We start from the raw sequence: 27,295 nt of genomic DNA on the forward strand, positions 1-27,295 counted from the left end.
ACTATACACAATAGATATATCTGCCAATTGTGTATGTACAACAAAGTGTGTGTGGGTACATGGGTCGTTACGTTTGGTACGAGAAATGTATTGTTTTGTTACTACTGTGCATTCGGTTGGTGAAGTCGGGAAGTATTCACATCCCTATGATTTCAAGGTATCGGGTCTCAATTTTAATAAGCCCATTCGGTATGGATTTGTTGTTTATTTCTTAAACTCAAACAACATTCGGTCAAATTTAATAAGCCCATTCGAACAAACATCAGAAGGCCTCAATTTTTAGAGTTTGAGTTGAGGACCCATTTAAAAATTTCAAAAATTACATCGGCCTTACTGAGAAAAACAATTTTAAAGTAAACAATACAATTTCTTTTCGCATTGGGCTTCCAATGTTGCTGGACCGGCAATTAAATTATGGTTTTTTAATATGTAAACTACGAATTAAAGTAAATTTGAAATATAAACCCGAAGAAAAACAAAGAAAGCGAAGAGTCGCGACGTTTTGTATTATTTAAATAGCATCACCCTGTCTCCTATCCAAACCCAGGGTAGACACGAGTAACAGGATCTTATCAGAAAAAACCATGGAGTTTAGAGTTGATGCCATCGCTGATCTTAGACCAGGAAAAACGAATTGGATTATCCAAGCGAAGGTCTTGAATTCGTGGTATGTTACTGAGTTCTTTTGGAAGCGGGTTCTGCTCCTTGCTGATACACGAGTTAGTCCACTTTGCTTTGTAAAATATTTGCACGAAGTTGTTAACCAACGCAGTGGTCTTCTACACAATTGATATGCAATTTTGTAGGGTGACACAATCGAGGTGGCGTTTTTACCAGGGACCTATAAGAAAATGAGGAAGTATATCTATGATGGTGATTGGTATGAAATTAGGAATTTCAAGGTCATCCAGCCAACACTTAGGGAGAGGAATACACATCATCCTTTCCAAATCAAATTTACTGATGAGTCGACGATGGGCCTGCTCTCACCGGTGAATCAAAAACACTACTTCCGTTTCGAAGATTTGGGTGATATATCTCGAGGGAGAATTACCCATCCCATATCATTCGGTACGCTTATCTTCAATTTTCAATTACACAAATCGTTTGAAACAACGTTAAAAACGTTTGCTAATTGATATATTTGTGATTATCACTAGTTTTTAGGCCTCATACTAAATAAATAGGTTAGTAGACAATTTCATATCAAAATACATAGGTCGTAACATTTAAAGTATGTGTCTACCCCGGTTTCAGATGTCTGTGGGTGTGTAGTTGGGGTGGAAGACAGAAGATTACTCGAGGGGGCAAATGCGGCCAATGAAGTTGTCCTCACCCTACTGAATGGGAGGTAAAGGAGATTTGTGCTACCTTTTCAATACATTTACATTTAAAGTTATTTCGTATACCCGTTCAATATTAACCTGAGAAAATCGTAGGAATGAAACCCTCAAGTGTCGTGCCCTAGATGATTATGCTGCTCGCTTCATAAATGCTTGGGAAGCACTCGGGTGTCATCTTACTTTTACATCCGAACCTGTCTTTTGTATTTTGCGGTTCTGGAAGGTTGGAAGCTACGAAGGTATGTTCGATTTGATAGATCAGATAAGGAAACCAGCCTTGTGAAACCATATACAACTAATTTTGTAAATGTTCTGAAGGTGCTCCTTGCCTCGTCAACACAACCGCCTCTTCGCTGTTCTATATAAAACCAGATTTCGAGGGAATGGAACATCACAAGGAGATGTAAGCTCTTTGTTTTCCTACTAAAAGACCTAATTGTATTTGTTGCTACTATCAAATACGTTAATACACTTTCTATATTTACTGCAGATCTGAAATCGCTGGACGTTACTATATAGAACATATAATGGAGCACGTAGGGGAGAATGCAGTACCTTGAGAATAAAGGAACCATATGGGCGAAAGGGAGAACTCAGGGAGTGTACCATATTTATTTAAAGAACCGGCACAGATCTATGCAATTTATTAACTTTTTTTTCCCCGGTGTGTTTGTACTTTTGAATGAACCCAATGTTACGCTGATTATGGATAATATATGGTTATGTTTTGTCAACAAAATATAAAATTAAGTACTCCGCAATATATGTACGTACATAACAATAGTTATCTACGATAAGTGAACATGTCAACACTATCCAACCATTGAATTATGTCCTCTCTAATGGACCATATAAAGGCCACAAACAGATATATTTCGCTTTAAAAAGCTTCTTATTCAAACAGAAAACCGTTTGCTTGAGATTTCTAAAAAGCCCACACGAGTAATAGGCCCATTTAGGGCAGCCGGCAACAATTTCTCCAACAATTATAGTTAAACAAAAATGTGGGCTTAGAAATTAAAAAGGGCCATCATAACCATGTTACAAAAAGCTATGTTGGCACTTACGAAAAAAGAGTATTATCCTCACGCCAATTAAAGATAACACGTCTATTGTCGCCCATGCACTACGTATTGGCTGGGCATGTTGTACGGTTGTGGCCAACCTGTTGACACTAAGAACAAGCATGCTGTTTGCGGGGCCGCTTCGTCTCCAACGCAACCTCGACAACAGACTTCCTCCTCGTCATCTTTGGCCTTCCTGGAGGATTCCTAACAAAAGGCGGTTTACATCTGGACGGTGTAATATCAGTAGGAACGATGCAGGATGTATCTATCGGCATTATCGCCTCCGCATACCCACTGCAGAGGCTGTCTCTGCGGAAGTATGGATGGTGCTGGTTTATAACTGATACGTTGGCCGTATATGCGGCTGCGATAGCATGTACGCATGGCATCCTCTCTAGATCAAAACGCCTACATGAACACCTCTTATACCTCAGATTGACAACATGCGTTGAGTTACCACCACTTACTTCAAATCGATCTTCATCAATTTCTTGAACCTTTAGACGCCTTGACTGTTCAATACGTGCCTATGAGTAAATCAAAGCGTAAGTTCATATAACCAAAACAATAAAACATATCCACTAACATTTTTCAGGCCTTTCGTTAACATATATATCGATGGATATGTTAATGAATGTCACACCTGTAACAGGTTCTCCACTCCTTTGGTTAGTAAAGTTGGCATTGCGGCAGCTTGTTTTCTCCTTGTAGCAAACCAACGTGTCAACATATTCCGAACAGCTTCTAGTAACTCTACAATGGGATAGGCTCTGGTAGGATTCAGTACTTTATTTAGCGATTCTGCAATGTTGCTCGTGGTGAAGTTGTACCTATCACCAGGAAAGTGCGCCCTGCTCCACTTGGTTACATCTGCACGAACCAAGTAAGCATGCAGTTGCGGATTCGCTTCTTGAATTTTCTGGAAGATTTCTTCGAAATCAACTACACGGTACGCTGCAGCTGCTTTTTTTACCAGCCGGAATGTTTCGCTCCCACTAAATCTCAGGATAATATTCTTGTGAAGATGATAAGTGCAGATTCCTCGACTTGCCAGGGGGTACACTTTAGCGATAGCTTTACCAATAGATTTATGCCGGTCAGATATCAGTGCAACCTCTTCATCATCAGGAATTACACTACTTAATTGAGTAAAGAACCATTCCCACGACACGTCGTTCTCTGTATCAACAACCGCATACGCCAGAGGGAAAATATTAAAATTCCCATCTTGTGTTGTCGCTATCAGAAGAATCCCTTTGAATTCACCTTTCAAAAAGGTTCCATCTACAACTACAACTTTCCGCATATACCTGAAACCCTTAATGCATCCAGCAATCGCAATGAAAACATACTTGAATCTGTCTTCTGCATCAACGACCAGTCTAGTAAGGGTCCCCGGATTAGAGGACCTCAGCCTGTATAAATATGCCAATAATTCAGCGTATCCACTTTCAGGTGTACCCCTAACATACTCCCGCGCCTTTATAAGTGTACGATGTGCCTTCCAGTAGCCAAGCTATTATATGAAAATGGTCAGTAAAAGACATCAGCACTAAACACTATCAACTAGATCGAATTATATATATGTGCAGTGCAGGCCATAGAATCAACTAATTTCTGACAAACTCAACAAACTTAAGCTACGATCTGTTTGTACACCCTATAAACAAGTACACTCACAGAGCCAACCATAAAACAAACATATTCAAGTATTCCAATAGCCAACCTGTACACCATTTCGTAGGTTGAGCCCATCCCCAACAAGATTTGGCACAACAGAACTTCCCACACCACCAACATAATCCTTGTATAATTGAGCTAGGATTGGTGGTTTAGCATTACGGCTACGGCCATATCGTTCCGTAACAGAGCAAATATGTTCACGACAATATCTGCGAATATAAAACACCGGCGAATCACCCATGGTTGAAGCCCGTATTCTCCATTTACAACCTTTTACCCAACACTCAACGATTAACAAAACGGGCGTTGAGTATCGAACATTGTAATCATATTTATCTAATACACTCAGCACCCTCAACCTTGCCACCAATGTTTCTTTGCTATCAAACTTATCCCCCACAGCAATATCACCACCTCCGTTTTCTATTTTGCGAACCTCCTTCTCAATTGCATCAGTTGCAGAGTTAGTCTTGCGGGTACGGTTATTTGATTCTGTGTTACACACATTTTCCTCTATACAAGACCCACCCCCAGGTCCGTCGTCCAATGATTCCTCTGCTTCATCCGGGGCGAAGTTGGAGTACAGCAGATAGTCTTCATCCCCTGAACTTTCACCATCGCTGTCGTCACAGTAATCAAATCTACTGTTGTCCTCGTCATCTGCTTCATCTTCATCTAGATCATTTCCTACATTATCTTCACCGTCTTCCTTCCGACTCTCGTACTCATCATCTTTCTCTCCCATTTCCTCTGCCACGCCTACGAAATCATCTACAATGACTTCAGGGGTCTTGGGTGTTGGTTCTGGGGTTTTCGGTTTAACTTCCTCGAACAAGGTTTCACCAGATTTAGCTTCGATCTCAACGCATAGCCGGATGAGTTCACTCCTATGCTGTTTGAGAAAGTTTTGAAACTGCCGACCATTCGAAACAATCACCGGTGGCATATAACATCCGCTTTTTTTATATCTATCTAACATATAGCTCAACTTTATCGCGGAAGTTCTTTCACAGAAACCAAAGTCATCGTACACCATAGCAGTAAAGTCTTCAAACTTTGTTTCTTTATCGGCAACTATAATCCTGCACCCTTTCCTAGTATCAACATCAAACAACCAGCGCTTTTTGTCTACCCTCCACCTCCCACACGCCAATACGATATCTTGCTCTTCCATGGATGAACCGAGATCAAAGATTAAAGAAACTGAGTAGGAAAAAGACGTTTGCTCCGGCAGACAAACAGAACACGATTGATGAATCTGCTACAAACTTTATTACATGAACACCATAGATCGGAAGAACAGTAAAGGTGTTTAGATCTTCTTCCAATAAGTCTATCGCAACGCTAGACTGTCTTTGACAGCTCAAACAAATTCGTGTTATTCTGGTAAGACTTTACAGCTGTCAATCTTGCTTACTAAATCTACCACGGACAAGAAGCCTACCACAACACTACGAAAACTATTTCAAAAAACAAACAAAGTATACCAAAAATATTTGTAAGGAGAGAAGGCTGTCGCATAAATCTGTCGCAACATGCCATTAGTCTACCATAAATATCTTCCCACTCTGTTACGTTTGCCGCTACACGCGCTTAAAACAAAAGTCTATCATCAAAGGGAAATTCCTCTACCAACTTAATCTAACGAATCGATTTCATGTACGTCCACCGATAAGTGTACCAACACTACAACTAAGTGTACCATCTACAGTGACCGATAAGTGTACCAAGACTACAACTAAGTGTACCAAAAATATCTGACGTACACCTTTAATCAGTCCACGTGTATAAATCTACCATCAAAGGATCGGTAGACTTAGTCCCAACTTCCAATGTTTTTTTTTTTTCCTAATGGCATTAGCCGTAATTACGTTTTTTCTCAACACTAGTTTCAGGGATAGTATAGGTACAAGGTGTTAGTCTAGTCATTACAAACAATTGTATGTTGCTTTTGTAATAAGGAAGCTTTTATGCAATGTAACCTAAAGAATAAAAACAAAGAAACTTTAATCAAATTTAGTCCAAAAAAAAAAAAAAAAAAAAACTTTAATCAAATATCATCATTTCGTCTCCGTCCTTTTCTCTCTTTTATCTCTCTATCTCTCTCTCTCTCTGTCTCAAAGTTAGTATCTCAGTACACCTTTACGCTTCGTTTCTATCTTCTTCTTGGTGTTTTCTTCAGCTTTGGATTAAGAGGATGGTTTCATCAGATGACTGGACGAAGTGCGCGATGAGAGATGGAGAAGTTGTGGCAGAGCTTTTGGTGACGCTTAAAGAAGCCAAAGTAATCAAGAATCCGATTGTAGCAGCGCTCCGGTGGGGGATCCGACAGCCACGGTCTCAGTCTCCAAGAAAAGAAGCTGAATCTAGATGTAGTCCAAGTACACCACTGTCTTGGAGTGGTGGTTGTGGTGGTTCTTCTTCTTCTCCATCTGGTTATGTCGATGGTTACGAAGCTACTAGTCGTCGAATCAGTTCCGTTGGATCTAGATCCAAGGTTCGTTTCTCTTTCTTGATTGTGTTCCTATTTAACTGATCTGTTTCTTTTGTTCCATTTCTCTGTTCTGAATCCATCAAACTCTTCATCCAAAAACCTAATTCTTGATTTGAAACTTGGGAAACAAGATTTTCAGTTTTCACAACATACCAAAAGATTCTAGATTGAACCATTTTCTTGGGTTAAATTTTGTTTCTTTTTTCAATGTTACTGCTCTGTCTGATAAGATTCCAGACGTCCTTTTTTGCCTTCAAGAAGCTCATTGACCAAAACAATCATACGAGTAAAAAACAAAGCTCCGAGTGTTTTAACTAGAGAGGGTATTCTTGTCATTTCCAAAGGCGACCGTTTGATGCGTTGTCGTTTTGGTGTTTGTGTTTGTGTTTGTGTTTGTTGGGTATGATTTATCTCCACTATGTCACAGTAGACCCCATAGTTTCTTTTGGCCTTTGACTATGTTGTTGTGTCTATAACCAAGGTCCAAGAGGATGTTTCCAACTGATGATAGTTGTTTCAGGCTAGTGTATTAACATTTGAAATAAGCATGCAGAGGAACATCATCAGCTTTGGGTTATATTTGGTGGTGGTTTGATATCATTGGGATTATTTGTGTTTGATTTGCTAACGAGAGAGTTTAAGGATTAGTTATGTCTTGTTTGAAGTGTTTTGTTTGAAAGAAAGAGAGCTAGGTTATCAACCTTGACGCGTATATTTAAATGTTGTATGGGTCACATGGGACCTTTTTTTCTCAACATTCAATTTATGTGGGGACTTTTAAGTTTTCAACTTCTGTTTCTTGTGACTCAACTTTATTATTAACCACCTTTCATTAAAACGTTCTTGTTCTTTATCGTAGGTTCTTGTAACCGCAGACTTGGATTATGATGTCAAGAAGTTACAGAAGAAAAAGGTACTAATTAACCACTTCCTCTCTTTATGATTAAGATTTACTTGAATGATCGCAAGCAATAATTCTTGGTTCTTGATGATATGTGACTCTTTCAGCATTATAATATTGTCTTTTTTGGTTTCTATAAACAGGACATTGCATTGCTCAGATCACCATTTACCGAGAACAAGGACTTGAAGAGAATGAAGGTGAACACACATAATTTCAAATTCACTCTCGTTCTCCACCTTTTGTTGTTTGACTTGGTGACTATACTAAAGAACAACAAAAACCCTTTTTGTTTTAGATGGATGATAGTCAGAATCTGGTTGAGAATGAGAATTGTAAGGCGGATGGCAATTTCCTGCTACCAGATTTGAATATAATGCCATGTGAGGAAAATAATGACTACTATCCGTCTTTGGGTGTGGAAACAACACTATATGGGATAAGGATCTTAAGATGAAAGGAACTCAACTTTAACCATGACCATGAGAAAAGTGGTTTGAGAACCTGGTTTGATCAGAGTAAGCTGATCTGATCGTCTTTGGCTGGGCTTTTGAAAAAGGGTTCGCCAGTTCCCGCCACGCATGAGCTCGAAAAGATGAAGTTTCCATATTACATTGTGGAGTGGTTTTTATAAAGATAATGTGTAAGATAAGACAAAGCTAAGAGGAAAAAAATAATTTTTGATAACTTCTTTGTAGCAACAACAAAAATAGATATTTCGTGTTATTTTGTCTATATTAGCACAAGGGATAATGAATGTTTCTTCAATTATTAAACTAAAACTAGAAAATCTGAAGAAAATATGGAATTTAGTTAGTCTCTTTTCAAGAAGAAAACAAAAACAAAGGAGTAACACAACACCTAACATATATAATGTCACTTTCAACCACATTATCCATTTGTAGAAATTAAAAATATATATATATATGAGAGTCCCACTTGATAGTCCTTGAAAACTAAAACAAATCAAACCCAAATATATGTCCAAAGTCGGGTTAATAAGATTCTTATTTCATCCCACAAAAGAGGCCTATATTGGCTATGGAGTATGGACTTTGGGCTGAATCTCTGGAACGACCAACTTTTATCAACTTCTTACGTAAAAAAAAAATGGCATTGGTAAAGAAAAGGATTAACCAAAATCTAACATCTTACGTGGGGAAAACATGTCTTAAAAAGTAACTTGTAGAAAATTGTAGTATTACTAACACATCAGCCAACTGTTAGAGAATGCAATAGTTTATAAATTTCACTGAAGTGGTTTACATGTACGAGATGTATGTATCATCATAGAATTTAAAAGTTATGGGCCTCATTCTCATAAGAGTTTAGTAGTTGAGATGGTAACATTTTCTTCTAGGCCCAGTCGGGTGAGTTTGATATTTTGAGCTAAAACTAAGTCTTATGTAACCAAAGACTTTAGACTAATTTTTGGATCTACGGGAAAATTAATACCTCTAATGGAAAAAAGGTCTTTATGGATATCAAAATTTATGGCTTAAACTTATGCTTTCAAATCTTAAATGAGAACAGAAGAACCCAGCCTGGAATCTTTCATCAATATCGCTCATCGTCTTTTCGATATTGGGTGGAGAAAGCATGGCCTAAGATACTCAAATGTGTCGAATTCATAACCAAAAGTAAGCAAGCAATGTGGGTGTGGTATGGCCAAACGCAGAAGAACTGAGAATGAAAGAAGAGGAGAGTGGAAGAGTGGTCCTGGTCCATAAAAAAAGAATTGAATTGAAAATGAAATAACTTGCTTCTTCCTCTCTTTGCTTTTTCTCTATTTCGAGTGGTCCACTTTTCATGAAGAACAGTCTAATTTTGGAGTTTTAACTTTGATGAGCATACTACTACTATATGTCTTATTCCTCTTGACTTTTAATTATTACTCCTTCGAGTCCTTTCTCTTTTTTTTTTTTTTTTTTTCACATTCCTCAATATCTATGAGTTCCTCTAGTTAAAACAATTTGAGATCAGTCTATATATAGTTTTCGTCGTTCCTCTTTCTATCTCTAATGTTTTATTGATAACTTATTGTAAAATCTGATTATTATTTATTGGATTATTACATGATTTACGTGCAATATGCCAATATGTCTCATTGATAAAGTCTTTTGTTAAACAGTGCCAACCAAGAAGATTAGTAGGCCCCAAACTGGACCTTTTTTTTGTTCACTAATTATATAATATATATAAATCTTTGATAAACAATGATAAAGTAGAATCATATAAATATGTTGCATCAAAAGACATTTAGGAAACAACCTAAATATGAAAAAAGTGGAATCAAAATATCAATAATGTTGGGATTTCAAATCAAAATTGTTTGTCCTTGGTAGTCTCATAATTCACGTCTTTGGTGTAGAGTTCACTCCAACGATGTATGTATCTATCATACACTCTCTAAGTAAGTATAAATTAGGACTATTAAAAAGTAGAGTCTAAAAAAGTATGTGAATTTAACTTATCAGCATATAAAAAAACTGACCATCAAGAAACTTAGTGGTAATATTCAACTACTACCTTTTGCCAGTGTACAAGTGGGATATGATTGACATTAACTTTTTGTTTATCGAAATATCAATATCACAAACTTGATTTGGATTATTGTACTGTAGATCGGTTAATTTTATTTTTTTTGTCATCTGAAATTTTTATTTATAACTTGGTTTCACACCAAGGAAGAATATAACATAGCCCAAAAAAGAGAAGCTAAAGCCGACGGACCAAGTGATGTCCTCGGAGTCAAAGCCGACGGACGAAGAGATGTCCTTGGAGTCAAAGCCCTATAGAAGGGAAACTAAAAACAAACAAACAAAGATTTTCAAACCATACGAAGAAGAACAAACCCTTACAATAAGAACAGAAACCAATTGGCTAGAACCCTATGAGATATACTAGACCTAAGAAAGCAAAAACACATCTTCTCCCAAAGCTCCTGTGAAGGATTTATTTTGACTGCCCACGGCCAACCCAAAGATAACATCTACCTCCTCCTATCCTGATGAGAGCTGATCTCTCGAGAACTCAAGGACTTCATAACCCAGCAAGTAAAACCACTATAAGAAACTCAAACCTACTTCTGGATGCGACGACGACGTCTAATATATGTAGATCGGTTAATTAAAATTGAATCATTTCCTATTGGTGAAGACAATTTTTTTGGGGGGAAAGATTGAGTGTTGCTCGTGTGTCAATAAAATAATAGTTAGCAATAAAACAAAAAAAAATTCTATCATATATTATATTTGTCTATCATATATAATTATTTGTATAATCTGGCTAGTTTATTATCATCGGTGGCAGTAGTCTCTTTTATAATTTGTCTTTACGAAAATAGAAAATTTATTTGTTTGGTGTAAGCATTTTTTCGGGTATAAGTTATTGATTTTGCTTCAGTTTCAAATTTAATCTCTTGAGTTCTTGAAAAGAAATTCATTTCTTCGTCTTTGTTTTTCGAGGTTTCAGTCTACGATCTACATATACAATTTTATACTTTTTGCAACAACAAAAAAAAGGTTAAGTTTTATATATACTTTTGCGCTAAATTCCTTTGCAAATAAACTGTTATTTATTTTCTGCAACACATATTATTGCTATATTGCCGTGCAAATAATCTATCTACAAGGTTAATGAAATTTTTTTTGTCAATTAGCTTCATTTCTGTTCCATCTCTACCCCACAATTTCAAGTTTTCAACTAACCTGTTTGACAAAATCCTATAAGAACTCCACTGTCGGCAAATTAATTGAGATCTCTTATATATACATTTCATTTTATTTCTTAACACTTCAACACATACTATACCGTTAAACGACTAACGACTTGAATAATTGTGTGTATATATAAAAATCGGCTTGCAAAATTTGGGGCCGTTTCTATATGTATCTAGATGAAACATGCATTATGATGTTGTTCATTTACATTGCAATTTTCCTTTGCATTATTAATAAAAATATAATGCAAATATGTAACACATCCAATTTAGTATTTTACTGTGGCATAGTAAGTAAAACAGTAATGTGTCATAGAAAAAGCATAGATATTAATATATTATTTCTCACTTTTGCTTTTTAAACTATTCTCGTAACTCGTAACTAAAATATTATTTTACGTTTATATATATATATATATATATATAATTAGTAACCCAATATATCTCCTAAAGTTACATTTTATTTTTCGCTATGCATTTGACATAGCCTTGTGTGGAATTGGATGGTTGTGTTCAGCTTTAAAGAAAAGGACGCAAGCGAAGATCAAAAGGTTGTGAAAAGGACGCACATTTCCATTATAATAGTAGACGACTTACATAAGCCTCTCTCGATAACGATGACCCAAAGGCAAATAAGTACATTTCATTGTTTAGTCAGTGACCGAAGAACATGCTCACTGTTCGATGATCTCACGTTTTCGGTAACATAGTTAAACCGACGATCATGATTAACTTTAAGCTTACAAATGAGGGAATAAAGTCAATGTAGCAAATTAAAGAGCGAGAAGTTGATTATTGGTAACGACGATTTTGGTTAGAACTACTCCGGTTTGCAGTTAACCGAAGCACGATGAACCGGATAAATATGTGTAGTGGTGAGTTAGACCTAAAAAGGGTTTGTAGCTAGCATAAACCATGAAATTTTATACGAAATGTAGTTATGTAGTATTTGTTTACGTCAAAATGTTATCTTTAAATTAATTGCGGGCACTTAAGCCTAATTGCTTGTGTGTTTTTTTTTTTTTTTTTTTTCAACCCTGCTTATGTTTTTTTTAGCATAGAGTTTCGTCTTCCTTCGAATTTCGTTTGAGAATTTATATTTTGTATTTTCAACGTCTTTTGTTTTCCACTATTCCTTCCATATACATACAAAGTTTCGAGCATATCTGTATATTTTACTTAATATTTCGATATTAGTTTATATTGTTTAGACACGGTATTTTTGTATGATTCCACATCAAGTTTCAATCATAAAATTTATATTAAAAAAAAAACTGAAAACAATTTTTTATAAATAAATAAAAAATGGAAGGTCGGTATAAATGATACTTCCTCCGTTTCAAAATATAGGATGTTTTAGAGAAGTTTGTTGTTTCATAATATAAGATGTTTTCAAATTTCAATGCAACTTTTAGATTAGTTTAGTAATTTATATTATGCAGTATTGTTTCTGATTGGTTGAACTTATTAAAAGTAAAGTCTTTTTAATCTGCGTGTTTTGCTTAAAACATCTTATATTTTGAAACGGAAAGAGTATAATGAAGTCCCTTTTGTCAGAATACGACAGATATAAAATTTGAAAAATGTTTTCGTGAAAATGTTTTTTTTTGTCAGAGCCAAATTGATTTTACCTTAAAGAAATAAATAACAATGGTTTTATTTTATATATTGAGAATTTGTTTTGTGGAAAGAGAAGGAATAGTAGGAGACTAGTAGTAGTAGGGGAGGGGGACCATTTTGGAGATAGAGCTTAAACAGTTGGCTATTTAACACACAACAACTGGATACCACGCGCTATGTAGTCCCCCTCACATTATATTTTCTTTTTTCCTTAATTTCTGTTTTTAATTTTTTTTTGATAAAATATTTTTTTCAGATATAAATCAATCTGATTCGAATGTATGTTCGGTTAGGAAACAAAACCATATCCTAATATAGTTTGAATTTATTCATTTTCTTATCTTCAAAAAAATTGCATAACTAGAACACAAAAATGAAAAACTAAAATTTTTAAAATAACTATATCTTCGACTAAAACCAAAACTCAGAACAAAAATGAAAAATTATAAAACAAATTTTTTCATAAATCAAGAATCCAAAAAAAAATCTAAAATTAGAATGGAATTCAAACTAAAAATAGAATCAAATTCCAACTATAATTTTGATTTAATATTATCTTAGTTTCTTATTTTATTAATACAAAAAACTATGGCTGGAATATTCGCATCAAAAAAATTGAGAAAAACATGGTTTAAAATATCTGAATCTAACTATAATTCAAACTTTAAAAATTCATGAACGGATTTTTTAGAGACCTGTATATTTCGAGTATAAAAAAACTTGACCCAAATCCAAACCCGAACGATTACCTTAAAAAATCCGAACCTAACCCCTTTTTGCTTAGCTTTGTATTATTTCATTGATTGTGTATTTTAATTAGTTTGGATATTTTTATTACTAATATTTTTGTTTAATTCAGATATTTTTTGGATAGTTATAGTTTTCTTACCATAATTCTTCCGATGATTTGAATAATTTTGCATAGTTTAACATTTTTGATAATTTTTGAATATATGAATATTTAAAATATCCAAACAGATCCTATAAACTTAAATTCAAACAGACAATTAACAAAAAAGGGTACTTGTATTTTAAAACGGTTTCTCTCCCTGCGACGAAGAAGGCGACTCTCTAGAAAAACAAAGCTTTTCGTTATCTTCTCCGGTCGGCGTCGACTCCGGCGTCGGCCGTACTCTTCTCTGTTTTCTTTTCGTTAGTATTTTCCTAATTTCTGTTAATTATTTAACTACTCTACGGAGACGGTGGCGACACACCACAAAACGATTTCAGGAGGACGAGTTAAACCGGCGATTCCACACGATGAGTTTTGGATGGGTCATCATGAGTCTGGACCGAGTCATTTTGAATTCGGGTTGGGTCATGGTGAGTTTGATAAATGTTTAGTTACATTGAAATCATGGGTTTTGGATAATTCGGATCTACTCGGATCTAATGTCGTGGACAAGTGGTGTTGTGATCTTCCTTTCCTTTTGATGATAGTTGTCAAATCTATGTCAATCATTCGATTTCTCTTCACCTTTATGGTGAGGATTGCTATTCTCTTTGCCGGTGATGTGGTTTTCTTGGGACATCTCTCCTACTCTTCGGCAGTTATCTCCACACCGAAGCCCATGATTTGATGTGATGCAGTCTTGTTCTCTAAGATCTACAAATACAGTTGGAGATGTTGGGATTTCGTGTTTTCACAACCGTTCTCGCATTTCACGGTGGTCTATCAAGCCGCTGAGACCAATCGTTTCATCATTGTGGAAAAACCGGAGAATTCAAGACTTGTTCTTGCGGCGATACTCTACTGGAGACAAGCAGGTTTGCTTTGGAGACAACAACCATGGAAACCACCATGGAGAAAGAGGCAATTCCGAGATGAAAATATGGTGACAATAAGAAACTACCTATGGAGGAGAATCAGAAGATGGTTTATTTCATATCAACAACAATGGAGTTTAAGCCAAACCAAGACCAATGACATCTCTGTCTATATAAGAGTTTCGATCAATTTCAAGGTGTTGCGATGTAACAGATGGATCGCTCCCTATGATTTTCAAATGCGTTATCGGTATTTCATCAGCAAAAAGAAGATGATTCCCAAGCAAGAAAGTCACACTAGATTGATAGAAATGATGAAGATGATTAAGTTTTTTCTTAATCGTTTTTTCTTTACATACACTATTGGTTGTATTATTCTCATTGTTAATCTTGTGTACTCTGATTCATATTAATCAAATGTTTTAGATGTTAAAAAAAAAAACTTAAATTCAAACATCCGAACCAAAATATAAACGGAACTCGAAAGGATAATAGAACTCCCATAAAACCAACCCTAATTTTTGTTTGCCCATTGTTGGGGTTAAAACAGACCTTCCACTTAATTTAAGCCGGCGGCTGTCAGCCCTAAGTCTGAAAAATCTAGGATTGGTCCCCACGTTTCTTTCTTTTTTTCTTTCTTTTCAATTTTTATATTTTGTCGTATCTATAATTTTTTCATTATACTAATATAATTAATTACTAATATATATCATCTCATCTTTTTTCATATTAATTATTCGGGAGGGAGGAGGGTTGCATCGATCCAAATGTACGGTTGGGATTCTCTTATCCCCAAACGCATGCTATTAGCTTTGTGTGAGGGGACCACAAACCATCTGTGGTCCAAACAACCTCCTCTTGACGCGTGTCCTCTGTTTTTTTGGCCCGCCCGAGTTAGCGACGTGATTTATGGTCCCCCCCTTCTTTTTTCTTCAGAACCGGTTATTCCGGTTGATTGGTTTATACAAACCGATTCTGAATTTTTTTGTGGTTAGCTTCTACTAATTTACTTGGCTAATCCGAATTAAAACATAAGAAATTCAATTATGTATGGCTAATATTAACGCTATTAGACTGTTTATAAATTATAGTTTTTGTTTGACCATTGTAAATGGATAATCGTTTATAATGAGATAAACTTTAAATATTTTGGTTATGAAGTAGGTGACACAAAGAAGTAAAGGATAAATTAAACGAATTGGTGTTAGTGTAGGACAAAATTTAAAAGGTTAGACAGAGAGAGAGGGATGTTAAATGTGATTAAGAGATAAGAAAACTTTTTGAACTAGATTGGTTCTTTTGTCGCCTTCAATCAATGTTTCTACTTTTCGTTGATGTTCTTCTTCTCAAACACAATTCTTTTTCTTTTTTCATTCTTATGTAGCTAGATTTGTATCAGTTATCGTCTTTTGCTTTGTTTGTATTTTTTCATGTTAGATATTTTCTTTGCTCATATTTTTTATTTCAATGAACGGATTAGATGGAAATATAGTTAGCATTACACACACACACAAAAAAAATTACATTTGTCATATTTTTTTGCCCAACAAAGCAATTGATTTTTGAGATTTTTATTCATTTTATGATTTTTGACTTTTTGTTTTAGTTTAGTGACGAAAACGAAAAAGTTGTGATTTTCCTCACGCTCCATGGAGTGACGTGGAAAGCACGCTCCAACCTTTACGGGGGTCGTCGCTAGTCGCTACGTATTGCGTCGCTTTAGTTTTTTTGTTGTTTTTATTTGTTTCTGTTATTATCCATTTGTACTCAAAATAACTCAATAAACCTAATTACCTAAGTATCAACTGTCAAGTATGACTCACTTGTAGAATATTCAGTTGCTGATGGAGAATATTTCAATATTTAAACCATTTTATGACTTTAATGAAAACATATTCATAGAAGGACTTCAAAAATCATTGAAAAATGAGATACACGAAAGAGTAGAAAATGAAGGTTTTCGATGCAGAGGTCTAAAAAAGTGTGATCGACATTTTAAAAAGTTTTGATCGGTGTCAAGTAAATACTAGTAAAAATTTTTTATCGTGAAACTATAATATATACGTAATTATAGAAAGTTGTGACAGAAGAAAAAAAAAATTTACGTATATTATTTATTAATTAAGAGATTAATAAGTAAATGTGTTATCCATCATATTTTTAGTTTCTTTTTGTTTCTGTACTACGAATTTAAATCTACTGTACCGTAATATTAACGAATTAGATGGGGGGATATGAAGTTCATCATATACAGTGCCGGTCCAGCATAATATGAGGCTCAATACAAAACAATTTTTTTAATGGGTTTTACTTATAATATTTAAAACTTAAAACCAAATTTTGAACATACATAAAATAGGAGCCTATTTTTACAATAATAAATAGATAAAATTAAAAAATTGAGGTCAAATCTTATATTATTAAAAAAACGAGGCCTATATTTACAATAAATTTCTTTTTTTGAGGCCTAATTGTAATACCAAAAAAGTAAAAAAAAACTGAAGCCAATACAAATGTGTTTTAGGAATGTGTCGCGGGCCGGGCCTGATCATATATATATGGTTGAGTATGCATGTGAATCGAAAAGATTTTACATATTACGTAGTATGTTATGAATGATCGTGCATGTTTCAATTTAGTGTTTCACACGTGTAGTTTGGAACAACCTCGCCTTTTTTTGGTTGAGTAAGATGACATGTCGCTCGACATTTATATAACTAAACTGCATAAAAAGATTTCACTATGTAATAATTGGACTGACTAGTGGACACATAACACATTTGATGAAGTCTGTTTCTTACAAATTATATCAGCAAGCACAAAAACAAACGGTTATGAATTTTTTTTTTTTTTTTTTTTTAACTTTTCTTTTCCATTAGGGTCAATTTGCTGAATAACCATATTCACAAAATTAATTAAAAATATAGCATATTAATTGACAAAATTAGAAAAGTAGGAGGAGGGATAGATAGAATTACTATTTTAGTGTTCTATTTATTTGGTAGGTGGTGGCTGGTGGTGCCGGAGGCTGGAGGCCGGCGGCCGGAGTTTGCCGGAGGTCGGAGGCCGGCGGCCAGAGTTTGCCGGAGGAGTTCGCCGGAGGTCGGAGGCCGGCGGCCGGAGTTTGCCGGAGGTCGGAGGCCGGCAGCCGGAGTTTGCCAGAGGAGTTCGTCGGAGGTCGGAGGCTGGCGGCCGGAGTTCGCCGGAGGTGTTCACCGGAGGTCGGAGATGGCCAGAGTTTGCCGGAGGAGTTCGCCGGAGGTCGCCGGAGGACGGAATTCGCCGGCGGTCGGAGATGGCCGGAGTTCGCCGGAATTCGCCGGTCGAAGATGAACGGCGGTCGCCGGTGGCCGGCGGTGATGGTGGCTGTAGGAAAACTAAACTCTAAGGGATAGTACTTTGTGAACCCTAGGGTGATAGTAAAAGAGGTGGAGGTGGTGGTGCTGAAAGGAGGTTGAGGTGGTGAAGGTGAAAGGAGGTAAAGGTGGAGAAGTTATGGATAAGGGTATAAGGGTATATATTATATAATATATAGAGTATATTAACTCCTTATGGTTAGAGTAGTCACCCAGTAAATTATAAATTTTTTTTATGTTATTTCTGCCAATTCCCCTTTCCATTAATAAAAACCAAAAGCTATAACCTAAGTCATATAGTTTTAAACACTTAAACAATACAACCGTAAGACAATATTACAAGAAGTATAAAATTGGTAACCGAATCTTCCGCTTCGGTTAGCTTAGTACACTACAAGAAAAATCATTATTCATAGCACACGATAAACTCCATCATATGTGTTTGATAGCGTTTTCATAAACGCTATGTTCTCCGCAGCTATCTTAGGTACCACCTATATTATAGCGTTTTTATGGTATGCTATTATTGGGTCTATCTACCATAGCAGTTTTGTTATACGGCGCTATAACATATGTAACCCTATTATAGCGTTATTCACATGACATAGTTTGTCTTTATCAATTATGCTCTTATTGCTATAATATGCATTGTTATGACTTTTATTTTATGCAATGGTATAAAGCTAATCAATTTGGTGGAACCTGCTTAATTTGCAAAATATCCAATTTATATATAATAAACATCCACACGATACACATCATTTCATAAAACAAACATTATTCACCCATAACACAAGTCTCAAAAAAGTAGTTAAAAACTATCATCCTTCAATATAATGATAGATACCAGACTCTTCATTCATGTTAATGTTCTCCTGATCTGAGGTCCTTGGCATGATTCAAACTTTCTCAGAGAGCTTGGAACCCACTACTCCAAAAGCTGGAAGCTTCTTTTTTTGAGGAAATGATTTTGAGTATCACAAACCGATCCATGTTGGAAACTCCAAATAGTCAGACACTGCACAAACAAGAAAGATTATAAGTGTCTATAACTAAGCTCTCACAAAGCAGATAAGTGGAAGTCTAAAAGTAAGGATGAATTGCTAGACATAAAAGTATTTTAAAAACCTGCACATTCAAGTAAATGTCAGACCAAATGCAGCAATACAAATTGGTTGGAAGCGGACTCTCTAGCTAAGAATTTCAAGGTCTTGTTTAGTAAGAGTAACACAACCACACCTGTTTCTTAGTCCAATCGTATTGTCATACACCAGCTGAAGGAGCAAACTGGAGCAGTTGTACAATTAGAGGCTCTTTGATCTTTGGGAGAGAGACTTACGTCTAAAGCCACAAACTCTGGTGCTCTTGGATCTACTATTAACGCAGCTTTCCTATGTATATCGAATGAACAAAAAAAAATCTAGCAGGGGATCCTTCAGCTATCAAAATGAAACAAAGAACACAAGTAAGCACCAACTAATAACGAGTTTCACACACGAGCTCCATGTCTAGATACAAAAAGACTTCTCTTTTTGGATCTTAACAAATTTCTCGTAACTAAGAGTTTTCAAACTTCCAATTTCAAAATTTTAACAAAGCTAAAAACCTAAAGTAACCAAAACCTATAGTAACCAAACCTAAAGTAACCAAAACAGAAATATGCGTAAGACCTCGAGGAAGCGCGAATCTGCAAGATAAAAACCATCAAGAAAAGCGAAAGATCTAACAAACCAAATTGGTTTGATGTGATGGTGTGAAGTTTCATTCACCTGTTTTTTATGTCAGATTCTCTTCTTCCAAGCCTTGGAGTATCAACGGTAAGAGCGATCGCTTTAAATCCAGCTTCTTCAGCTCTTTTTACAAGCTGTCTTACCACATTTCTATCCTTATATACCTGCATCAAGAGAACAAACAGACGATTCAAAGCCAGATTTTCAAAAGACCAAGTAGAACTATATGAAACTGACATAAAGTTGGAAAAAACGAATCCCTGGTCCTGTGGAAGCAACTTCCTCAACACTACAAGTAGCCCATGAAGATAAAGTCTGAAAACATCAAAGAATACACAAAAAACTGAATACATAAAAGAGATATCTAATCAGGTGAAAGAGACAGAGACGACAAAGAATCAAAACCATAATTGTTCCAGCAGCAGAAGTAGCTCTCGTGTTTGCAAGCTCGCCTACAACGATAACAAAACCACTTCCCATAGTGAACTCAAGATCTTTAACAGTATAACAATCTAATCTAAGAACATCAGATAAACTGATAAAGTAACTCTAAATCCTAGAAACTCAGCGAGTCCGGTTCACCGATTAAAAACGAATCCATTAAAGAGAAACAAAATGCTTACCGGAGAAGAAGACCTCCCCATTGTAGAAAACCACCTTGAGCAACAGAATCGACTAGGAAGAAGGACCAGACAAACTCCGGCAGACACTAGCGAAGAAACTCAATGGGAAACCCTAACGAAAGGACGCCACTCTCTGGACCCCGGCTCTGTCGTCTCCGCTTATCCCGTAACAATCGCGTCGCATCCGTCATATTCGCCACCGCCGTTTGCCAGGACGCCACTCTCTGGACCCCGGCTCCGCTTTCTCTCATCGAATTGCCGCTGAATCGCTTTTCCACATCAATCGATATTTCTAACTCTAGACCCGGAGCTTCCTACACGAGAATTTATGGCTAATAGAGGTACCAAGAAACCCAAATCGTCCTTTGAAGGTTGTAAAGTGTAATTAGCTTGGAGAAAACTATGAGGAGAACTGGGGAAGAAGAGCTTCAAGAGGAAGATCTGGGTTTCGATTCGGTGGAGAAAGGGGATTTAGGGTTAAAAGTTTTTTTTCCTCGCTCTATAGCTTTTTTTTTTTTGGACTCTACTATTTCTATGTAAAAATGGGGGAAAGCATAATTTTTTAGTCCATTTTTATTAAGTGTGGGCAGAAAGAGTGATTTTTATTTCCCGCTTACATATTTTGAGGTATAACGTTTTAAAAACGCTATTATATAAACTCATTTTTAAAATTTTTTCAACGATAGCATTTGTGAAAATTGCGCTATGCTTTTCTGCTATCAATGCCCATATTTCTTGTAGTGGTAGTTCATCATAGAGATGACAACTAGCCACGTCCACGGCGGCCACGAGTTCCACGGCCACGGTTTCCACGTCCATGGCTACCTCTTCCCCGAGCATCAGAGGACTTTTGTACCTCCTTAGCTTTGATGAACGGCTGCACTGGTCTATCTCGCAATAGTCTTTGTCCAGAGGGAGTCATATGATCCATCATTCTGGATTCACTGTCGGACTCATCTGAATCAGCTGACTCTCTATCTGAAGAAAGGAAGTGAAGCTGACTCTCCAACGGTTATGAACTTTGATAACCTAGAAGATAGATTTTCTCTCTCTTCGGCCTTTGAGAGGCAAACGCTCCCACCTCTCTCTCTTAAAAAAAAACCCTAGCTGCCAGAGCAGATCTGAGGGGGTTGAACTCTCCGTTTGCCATTCTGGCGACGAGGCTGTTCTTCTCCCTCCCCCCATATATATAAATTTCTATGGTTCTCATGTTCAGCGGTCGAGATTAATTCAAGGGAGATCCAGGAGTGAGCATGTTCTGTTTTGCTGTCAGCGGTGGCGGAGATCTCCTTCTATCGATGTAGCTGTGGTTTCGATCTGACGAAAGAGGAGCTTTGTAGTCGAGATCTGGTTTGAAGACGCTGGAAGGTAGCATCGGAGTTTCTCACGGCTCGCTCGTCAATCTGGATTCCGTGGCTACGGTGGAAGTCGGCAAAGGAGAGGTGGGGAAGCGTTGTTCGTCTCGGTGATTAACGGTAGGTTTTTTTAGATCTTAGATGACTATTGCGGGTTTTGGTTGCAGAGGGTTAGAGTGAGCCATCTACCGCTGTAGCTGCCGTGATTTTGTTTTCACCGGACCAGTTTTCTCAATTCATGCTCAGGGGAGATCGGAGAAGCTAAGATCTGGGAGAGAAGGGATAGATCTGAAGTTGTCAGATTGCTAGGTCGGGATCTGACAACGCAGAGCCGGCTTGTCGGAGAGTTGGGCATTCTGGGAGGTCTGTAGTGGGTTGGTGGCTCGTCGGAAAAGGACCACTGACGGAAACCGGATTCTTCCGTCTTTGGTTTTTGATCCCTCGATGTCGCTGCAAAGCCGTGGACCTTGAATCCGCCGGAGTTAATGCTCTGACTCTCTGCTTCTGGTCAATAATTTTTAGATAAAGTGCCTGAACTGTTTCAGCAGGATCCGAGCTTTTTTCCTTTTTCCGGCAACTTTTCCGATTAACCTATTTTGTAACTGGATCAAAATTGTATTTCTCGACCCAGTCCATTTGGGAGATAAATAGAATTCTTAATTAAAAAAAAAAAAAACTTTGATAACCTATATGTTAGCACACATTTCTGTTACTTATCATCTATAGGCTTAATTGCTTATATATCACTTAGTATAATTTACTAAAAGCTAAAAATTATCGGTGAATACTATTCATCAGGGTCCTGCAGTAAAATCTGCGTGAAACATACGCGCTGCTTCATCTTAGATAAGTTGCGTCTATAAACACAACACGTAGCAATATCAAACTCTCTTAGAAAAAAAGGATATACATTTATTATTCTCAACAATAAATTAAAATACAAAAACACAGTTGAACAAGGCAACGACCATTCTCAGCCGTCCGATTGTCAATAAATCCAGTCACCACTAACAATCAACGACTCAGATTAGTTCATGACGACCTACTTTATTTAATTATTTATTTTTGTCGTGACCTAATCTTTTATATGTTCATTAGTCACTTATTTTATATACTATATATTTCTTGAGGTCTATGTGGTCCATTGTGATTCGAAAAATGAAAAAACAAAACATTTGTGTCAACCATAACTAATAAAACTTTTTTTTTTTTTTTCAAACGCATTTGTTTGTAGTGTGTACTGAATATTAAATATCTTTTGCTTTGAATATTTCCCGAAATATTGTAACGTTAATTTATGATGTCGGCTTTTTATTTTTCCGAAATATCACTATAGAAGAAAGTTTACATCATTTTATTGTTAAAAAAACAGTTTATTTTTTCTAACACAAAAATTAATTTAGAGTGCAAATAGTTGCACAATTGAAAAAGTTGAAGGAGTTGAAAAAAATTATTCAACCAAGTTTTACCATTTGATTAGAAGAGGTCGAAGAAGTTGGAAAAATATATTCAAACCATTCAACCTAAAAAATTGAAAAAATAAACTAATCATACAGCAAAAATATTCAACTTGTTCAACCACTATTTTGGAGATGAATGGATTGAATATTTTCCAACTCAATTTTGTTCAACTCATTTTTCAATTTTAAGCAACTATTTGCCGTAGAGTTGAAAATCTTCCACGCCAAAATTTATATATTCTTTTTTTTTTTGGATTGTTATTAATAAATTTGTTAAAAAGTCTCCAAATTTCATACTAATACTCTAATAGTCAGATTAAATACGTTTCTGTACTTCAGTTGTTAATTACTATTTTGAAAGTATAATAAATTTGATTTTTTTGTTAACTAAGGTGAAAAAAATAAAGAGAGAATAAAAATATCGGAATAAATGGTCATCTCTCGATCTCTCTCTCAGCTCTGTACAAGTCTGAACACACCCACACAAATATACTCTCAGATATACATACACACACATACACACATACATACATACACACCAGAAGACCATAAACTTTTCCAATTTTTTTTAAAAAAAAAAAACTCAAAAAGTTTCTGTCTTTTTTTTTTTTTTTTTTTTGTGAGAATTGAAACATATGAAGCAATCGTCATAGAAGCAGAGATTCACCTTCTTCACTTTCCTTTCTTTATCTTTCCCTCTCAGAAACAGAGAACCAAAAATATTTCAAAAATAAAAAAAGAAAAAGGATTAAGCCAAAAACGATGGCGTTTCATCACAATCATCTCTCTCAAGACCTCTCCTTCAATCATTTCACCGACCAACACCAACCACCTCCTCCGCAACCTCAACCTCCTCCTCCTCCGCAACCGCAACATTTCCAAGAAGCTCCTCCTCCTAACTGGCTCAACTCAGCGCTTCTCCGCTCCTCAGACAACAACGGCAACAACAATTTCCTCAACCTCCACACAGCCACCGCTAACACAACCACCGCGAGCAGCTCCGATTCTCCTTCATCCGCCGCCGTCGCTGCTAACCAGTGGCTTTCTCGCTCCTCTTCCTTCCTCCAACGAAACAACAACAACAACGCTACCGCTTCCGCCGTTGTTGGAGACGGAATCGATGACGTCACTGGAGGAGGAGGAGGAGCGGAGACGATGATTGGCGGAGAGATGAAAGGCGGAGGAGGAGATAACAAAAACGACGGAGGAGGAGCTGCGGCGGTGGACGGAGTTGTGAGCTGGCAGAATGCGAGACACAAGGCGGAGATCCTCTCTCATCCTCTTTACGAGCAGCTTTTGTCGGCGCACGTTGCGTGTTTGAGAATCGCTACTCCGGTTGATCAACTTCCGAGGATCGACGCTCAGCTTGCTCAGTCCCAGCACGTCGTCGCTAAGTACTCAGCGTTAGGCGCCGCCGCTCAAGGACTCGTCGGCGACGACAAAGAGCTTGACCAGTTCATGGTATATATATATACATAGATTCCAAATTTTATCTCTTTTTTTTTGGTTTAATAATATATGATTAACGACTTCATTATTTGATTTAGCACAAATTCTAATTTTAATTATGAATTAGGTTTCTTGATTTTGAAATCTTAAAATCAAGACTTGTTTTTTTTTTTTTTTTTTGGGATAAGCAATGGCGATTAAAAATTCCTAAAATTTTACATTATCTAGACCTTAAGTAGGACCAGAAAAAAAAAGACAGAGCTTATGAATTTTTTTTTCTTTTGGTAGAGTGAGACAGAGCTTATGATATAACAATGGTTATGAAATATAATAATTTGAAACACAACAATCTTTAGTTACAGAAACGAGTTCAGTTTTGTTCTTTGTCAATGTTTTATTAATGTGTGTTTTAATGTATTCAATTTTTGTGGTTGTAAAATTACAGACGCATTATGTGCTGCTTCTGTGTTCTTTCAAAGAGCAATTGCAACAACATGTGCGTGTTCATGCTATGGAAGCTGTGATGGCTTGTTGGGAGATTGAGCAGTCTCTTCAAAGCTTAACAGGTGGGTGAGAATCAATGTTTAGCATTTGGCTTAAAATCTTATGAGCTGTTTCATGAAGTGTTACATTTTGACAAAGACAAAGCTCTCTTCTCATTTATTGTATTTTTTTTTTTTTTTTGGGTGCGATAGGAGTGTCTCCTGGTGAAGGGATGGGAGCAACAATGTCGGATGATGAGGATGAACAAGTAGAGAGTGATGTTAATATGTTCGATGGGAGCTTAGATGTGTTGGGATTTGGTCCTCTGGTTCCTACCGAAAGCGAGAGATCCTTGATGGAAAGAGTTAGACAAGAACTCAAGCATGAACTCAAACAGGTAATAAGAGCTTAACTTGTTCTTTGATCTTCTATTAAACCCTATAAGGTTAATTTATCTTCTGAATCAAGTAGTAGTAGTAGTAGTATATGAATTGGATTATTTAAGGCAAGAATCATGATCTAACAATGTAGAACCTTTGTTTTGGTTGTGAAAAGGGTTACAAGGAGAAGATAGTAGACATAAGAGAGGAGATACTGAGGAAGAGAAGAGCTGGGAAATTACCAGGAGACACCACATCTGTTCTCAAAGCATGGTGGCAATCTCATTCGAAATGGCCTTACCCTACTGTGAGTTCTCTCTCTCTCTCTCTCTCTCTCTCTCTCTCTCTCTCTCTCTCTCTCTCTCTCTTCACTCATCCCAAAATCTCTTTCAAAATTTTACTTCCAATAACTTCAATGAGCATATCAAATGTTTGCAGGAGGAAGATAAGGCGAGGTTGGTGCAGGAGACAGGTTTGCAGCTAAAGCAGATAAACAATTGGTTCATCAATCAGAGAAAGAGGAACTGGCACAGCAATCCATCTTCTTCCACTGTCTTAAAGAACAAACGCAAAAGGTATATATTACTTCTTTTGTCTTAAGACATAACCGAAAACTTATCGATTGGACTCAAAAAGTCTGAAACTACGTTGTTTGGATGAAAGCAATGCAGGTGACAATAGCGGAAGAGAGCGTTTTGCGTAGAAAGAACAGAGATGTGAATTTGGGCGAGGTGAAAGATGGGATTCGAGTTTCAGGGTTTAGGGGTTAAGGTTGAGAAATTTATGGAGGAGTTTGGATTATACAGAGAGAGGGGACAGTATTAGAAAGTAACTTTTTGTGCAATTACATAGTACGTAGTTTTGGTTATGTGTCATGCTGCCCATATATTTTATTAAGTAGTACACAAACCAACAAAAAAAGATTAAAAAAGAAAAGGAGATCCAGGCTTTTGTTTAATGTTTGTTGTTGTTTTTGTTTGCTTGTCTGCATGAGTTTTATTTATGAACCATCAGATAATCATCATCATCATTATATCTTGTGAATAAGAAGATAGCGAGAGGAGAGTATTGTGATGCACAGTTTCTATAACCTTTTTTTTATAGTTCAGTTCAGTCTATATGTTCCTCCGTATTAACCATACTTGTCTCCATCTTATCCGCTTCTTTTGCCATATTTATTACGATGTTACCACTCGAGCTATGGAATTGGCTTTGGTGAGTAAGTACATGTACATAGTAGATGACGACAATATCGAATAGACCCCATCTTGGTAATGTAGCTTGCAGCTGGGTACTTTTTGTGATTTAATATTTTGAAACGTGTTCTTTTCTACTCAATTGTTTATTCATCTTTGTTGTTTCGTTTTATCACGTTTGTGACTGATAGCCACAAGTTACACGAAAGTTTTCGACGAGATTTTTCAATCGATCACGGGGTGTTTGTGCACATGAACTGATGATTAACAAGTTTCATTTATTGAAGATAGATGTCAAAGTGTAAGGATGAACAATGTCATCATCAAATTCCTAATGGGCTTGTGGACAAAAACCAAAAGAACTTATGTATATAGATGTCAATTGGGCTGTCTACCGAGCAATGGACATTCTGTTTATAGGCTATATTTGGGAGGTCCACAACGGACAACAGTCCAAAATATGGGCATGTCCAATCTATTTTTATTTTTGTTGTTTCACTTTAAAAATCTAAATTTTATTTTGTTGTTTCTTTTATAAAATCTGATTTTTTTGTTGTTCTTTATTTTATAAAATCTGATTTTTTATTGTTATTGTTTTCTCTTATAAAATATTAGATGAGGACCCGTTCGATGTACGGATTTAAATTTTTATAAATTTTATTAAAAT

At 36.3% G+C, this 27,295-nt stretch overlaps 3 protein-coding genes across 5 annotated transcripts; all 3 read left to right on the forward strand.

Moving 5' to 3' along the window:
* Window positions 1-584: 584 nt before the first annotated feature.
* On the forward strand, window positions 585-1,903 carry LOC147918948 (uncharacterized). The gene is made up of 6 exons (XM_087503795.1): window positions 585-719; window positions 807-1,071; window positions 1,258-1,351; window positions 1,440-1,582; window positions 1,662-1,746; window positions 1,834-1,903. Exons 1-6 carry the CDS (start codon window positions 585-587, stop codon window positions 1,901-1,903), a joined length of 792 nt encoding a protein of 263 aa, XP_087359921.1.
* A 4,190-nt stretch (window positions 1,904-6,093) lies between these two features.
* LOC104770997 (uncharacterized) lies at window positions 6,094-8,175 on the forward strand. 2 transcript variants are annotated; one of them, XM_010495467.2, is made up of 4 exons: window positions 6,094-6,590; window positions 7,447-7,500; window positions 7,632-7,688; window positions 7,787-8,175. In XM_010495467.2, the coding sequence occupies exons 1-4, from the start codon at window positions 6,291-6,293 to the stop codon at window positions 7,943-7,945; spliced, it is 570 nt and encodes a 189-aa protein (XP_010493769.1). In that variant the 5' UTR covers window positions 6,094-6,290; the 3' UTR covers window positions 7,946-8,175. The 2 variants fall into 2 exon arrangements, with proteins under 2 accessions (XP_010493769.1, XP_087362723.1); XM_087506597.1 differs by lacking the exon at window positions 7,447-7,500 and having other exon boundaries at window positions 6,147-6,611; window positions 7,596-7,688.
* Window positions 8,176-22,796: 14,621 nt separating this feature from the next.
* Window positions 22,797-26,390, forward strand: LOC104770999 (homeobox protein knotted-1-like 3). Of its 2 annotated transcripts, none has more exons than XM_019242020.2 (6): window positions 22,797-24,581; window positions 25,015-25,135; window positions 25,265-25,449; window positions 25,608-25,739; window positions 25,871-26,007; window positions 26,096-26,390. In XM_019242020.2, exons 1-6 carry the CDS (start codon window positions 23,883-23,885, stop codon window positions 26,133-26,135), a joined length of 1,314 nt encoding a protein of 437 aa, XP_019097565.2. In that variant the 5' UTR covers window positions 22,797-23,882; the 3' UTR covers window positions 26,136-26,390. The 2 variants fall into 2 exon arrangements, with proteins under 2 accessions (XP_019097565.2, XP_010493771.3); XM_010495469.3 differs by having other exon boundaries at window positions 23,479-24,581; window positions 26,104-26,390.
* Window positions 26,391-27,295: the final 905 nt, after the last annotated feature.

This window comes from Camelina sativa, chromosome 20 (assembly GCF_030686135.1).
Source record: "Camelina sativa cultivar CO46 ecotype springtype chromosome 20, ASM3068613v1".
Lineage (NCBI taxonomy): Eukaryota > Viridiplantae > Streptophyta > Magnoliopsida > Brassicales > Brassicaceae > Camelina > Camelina sativa.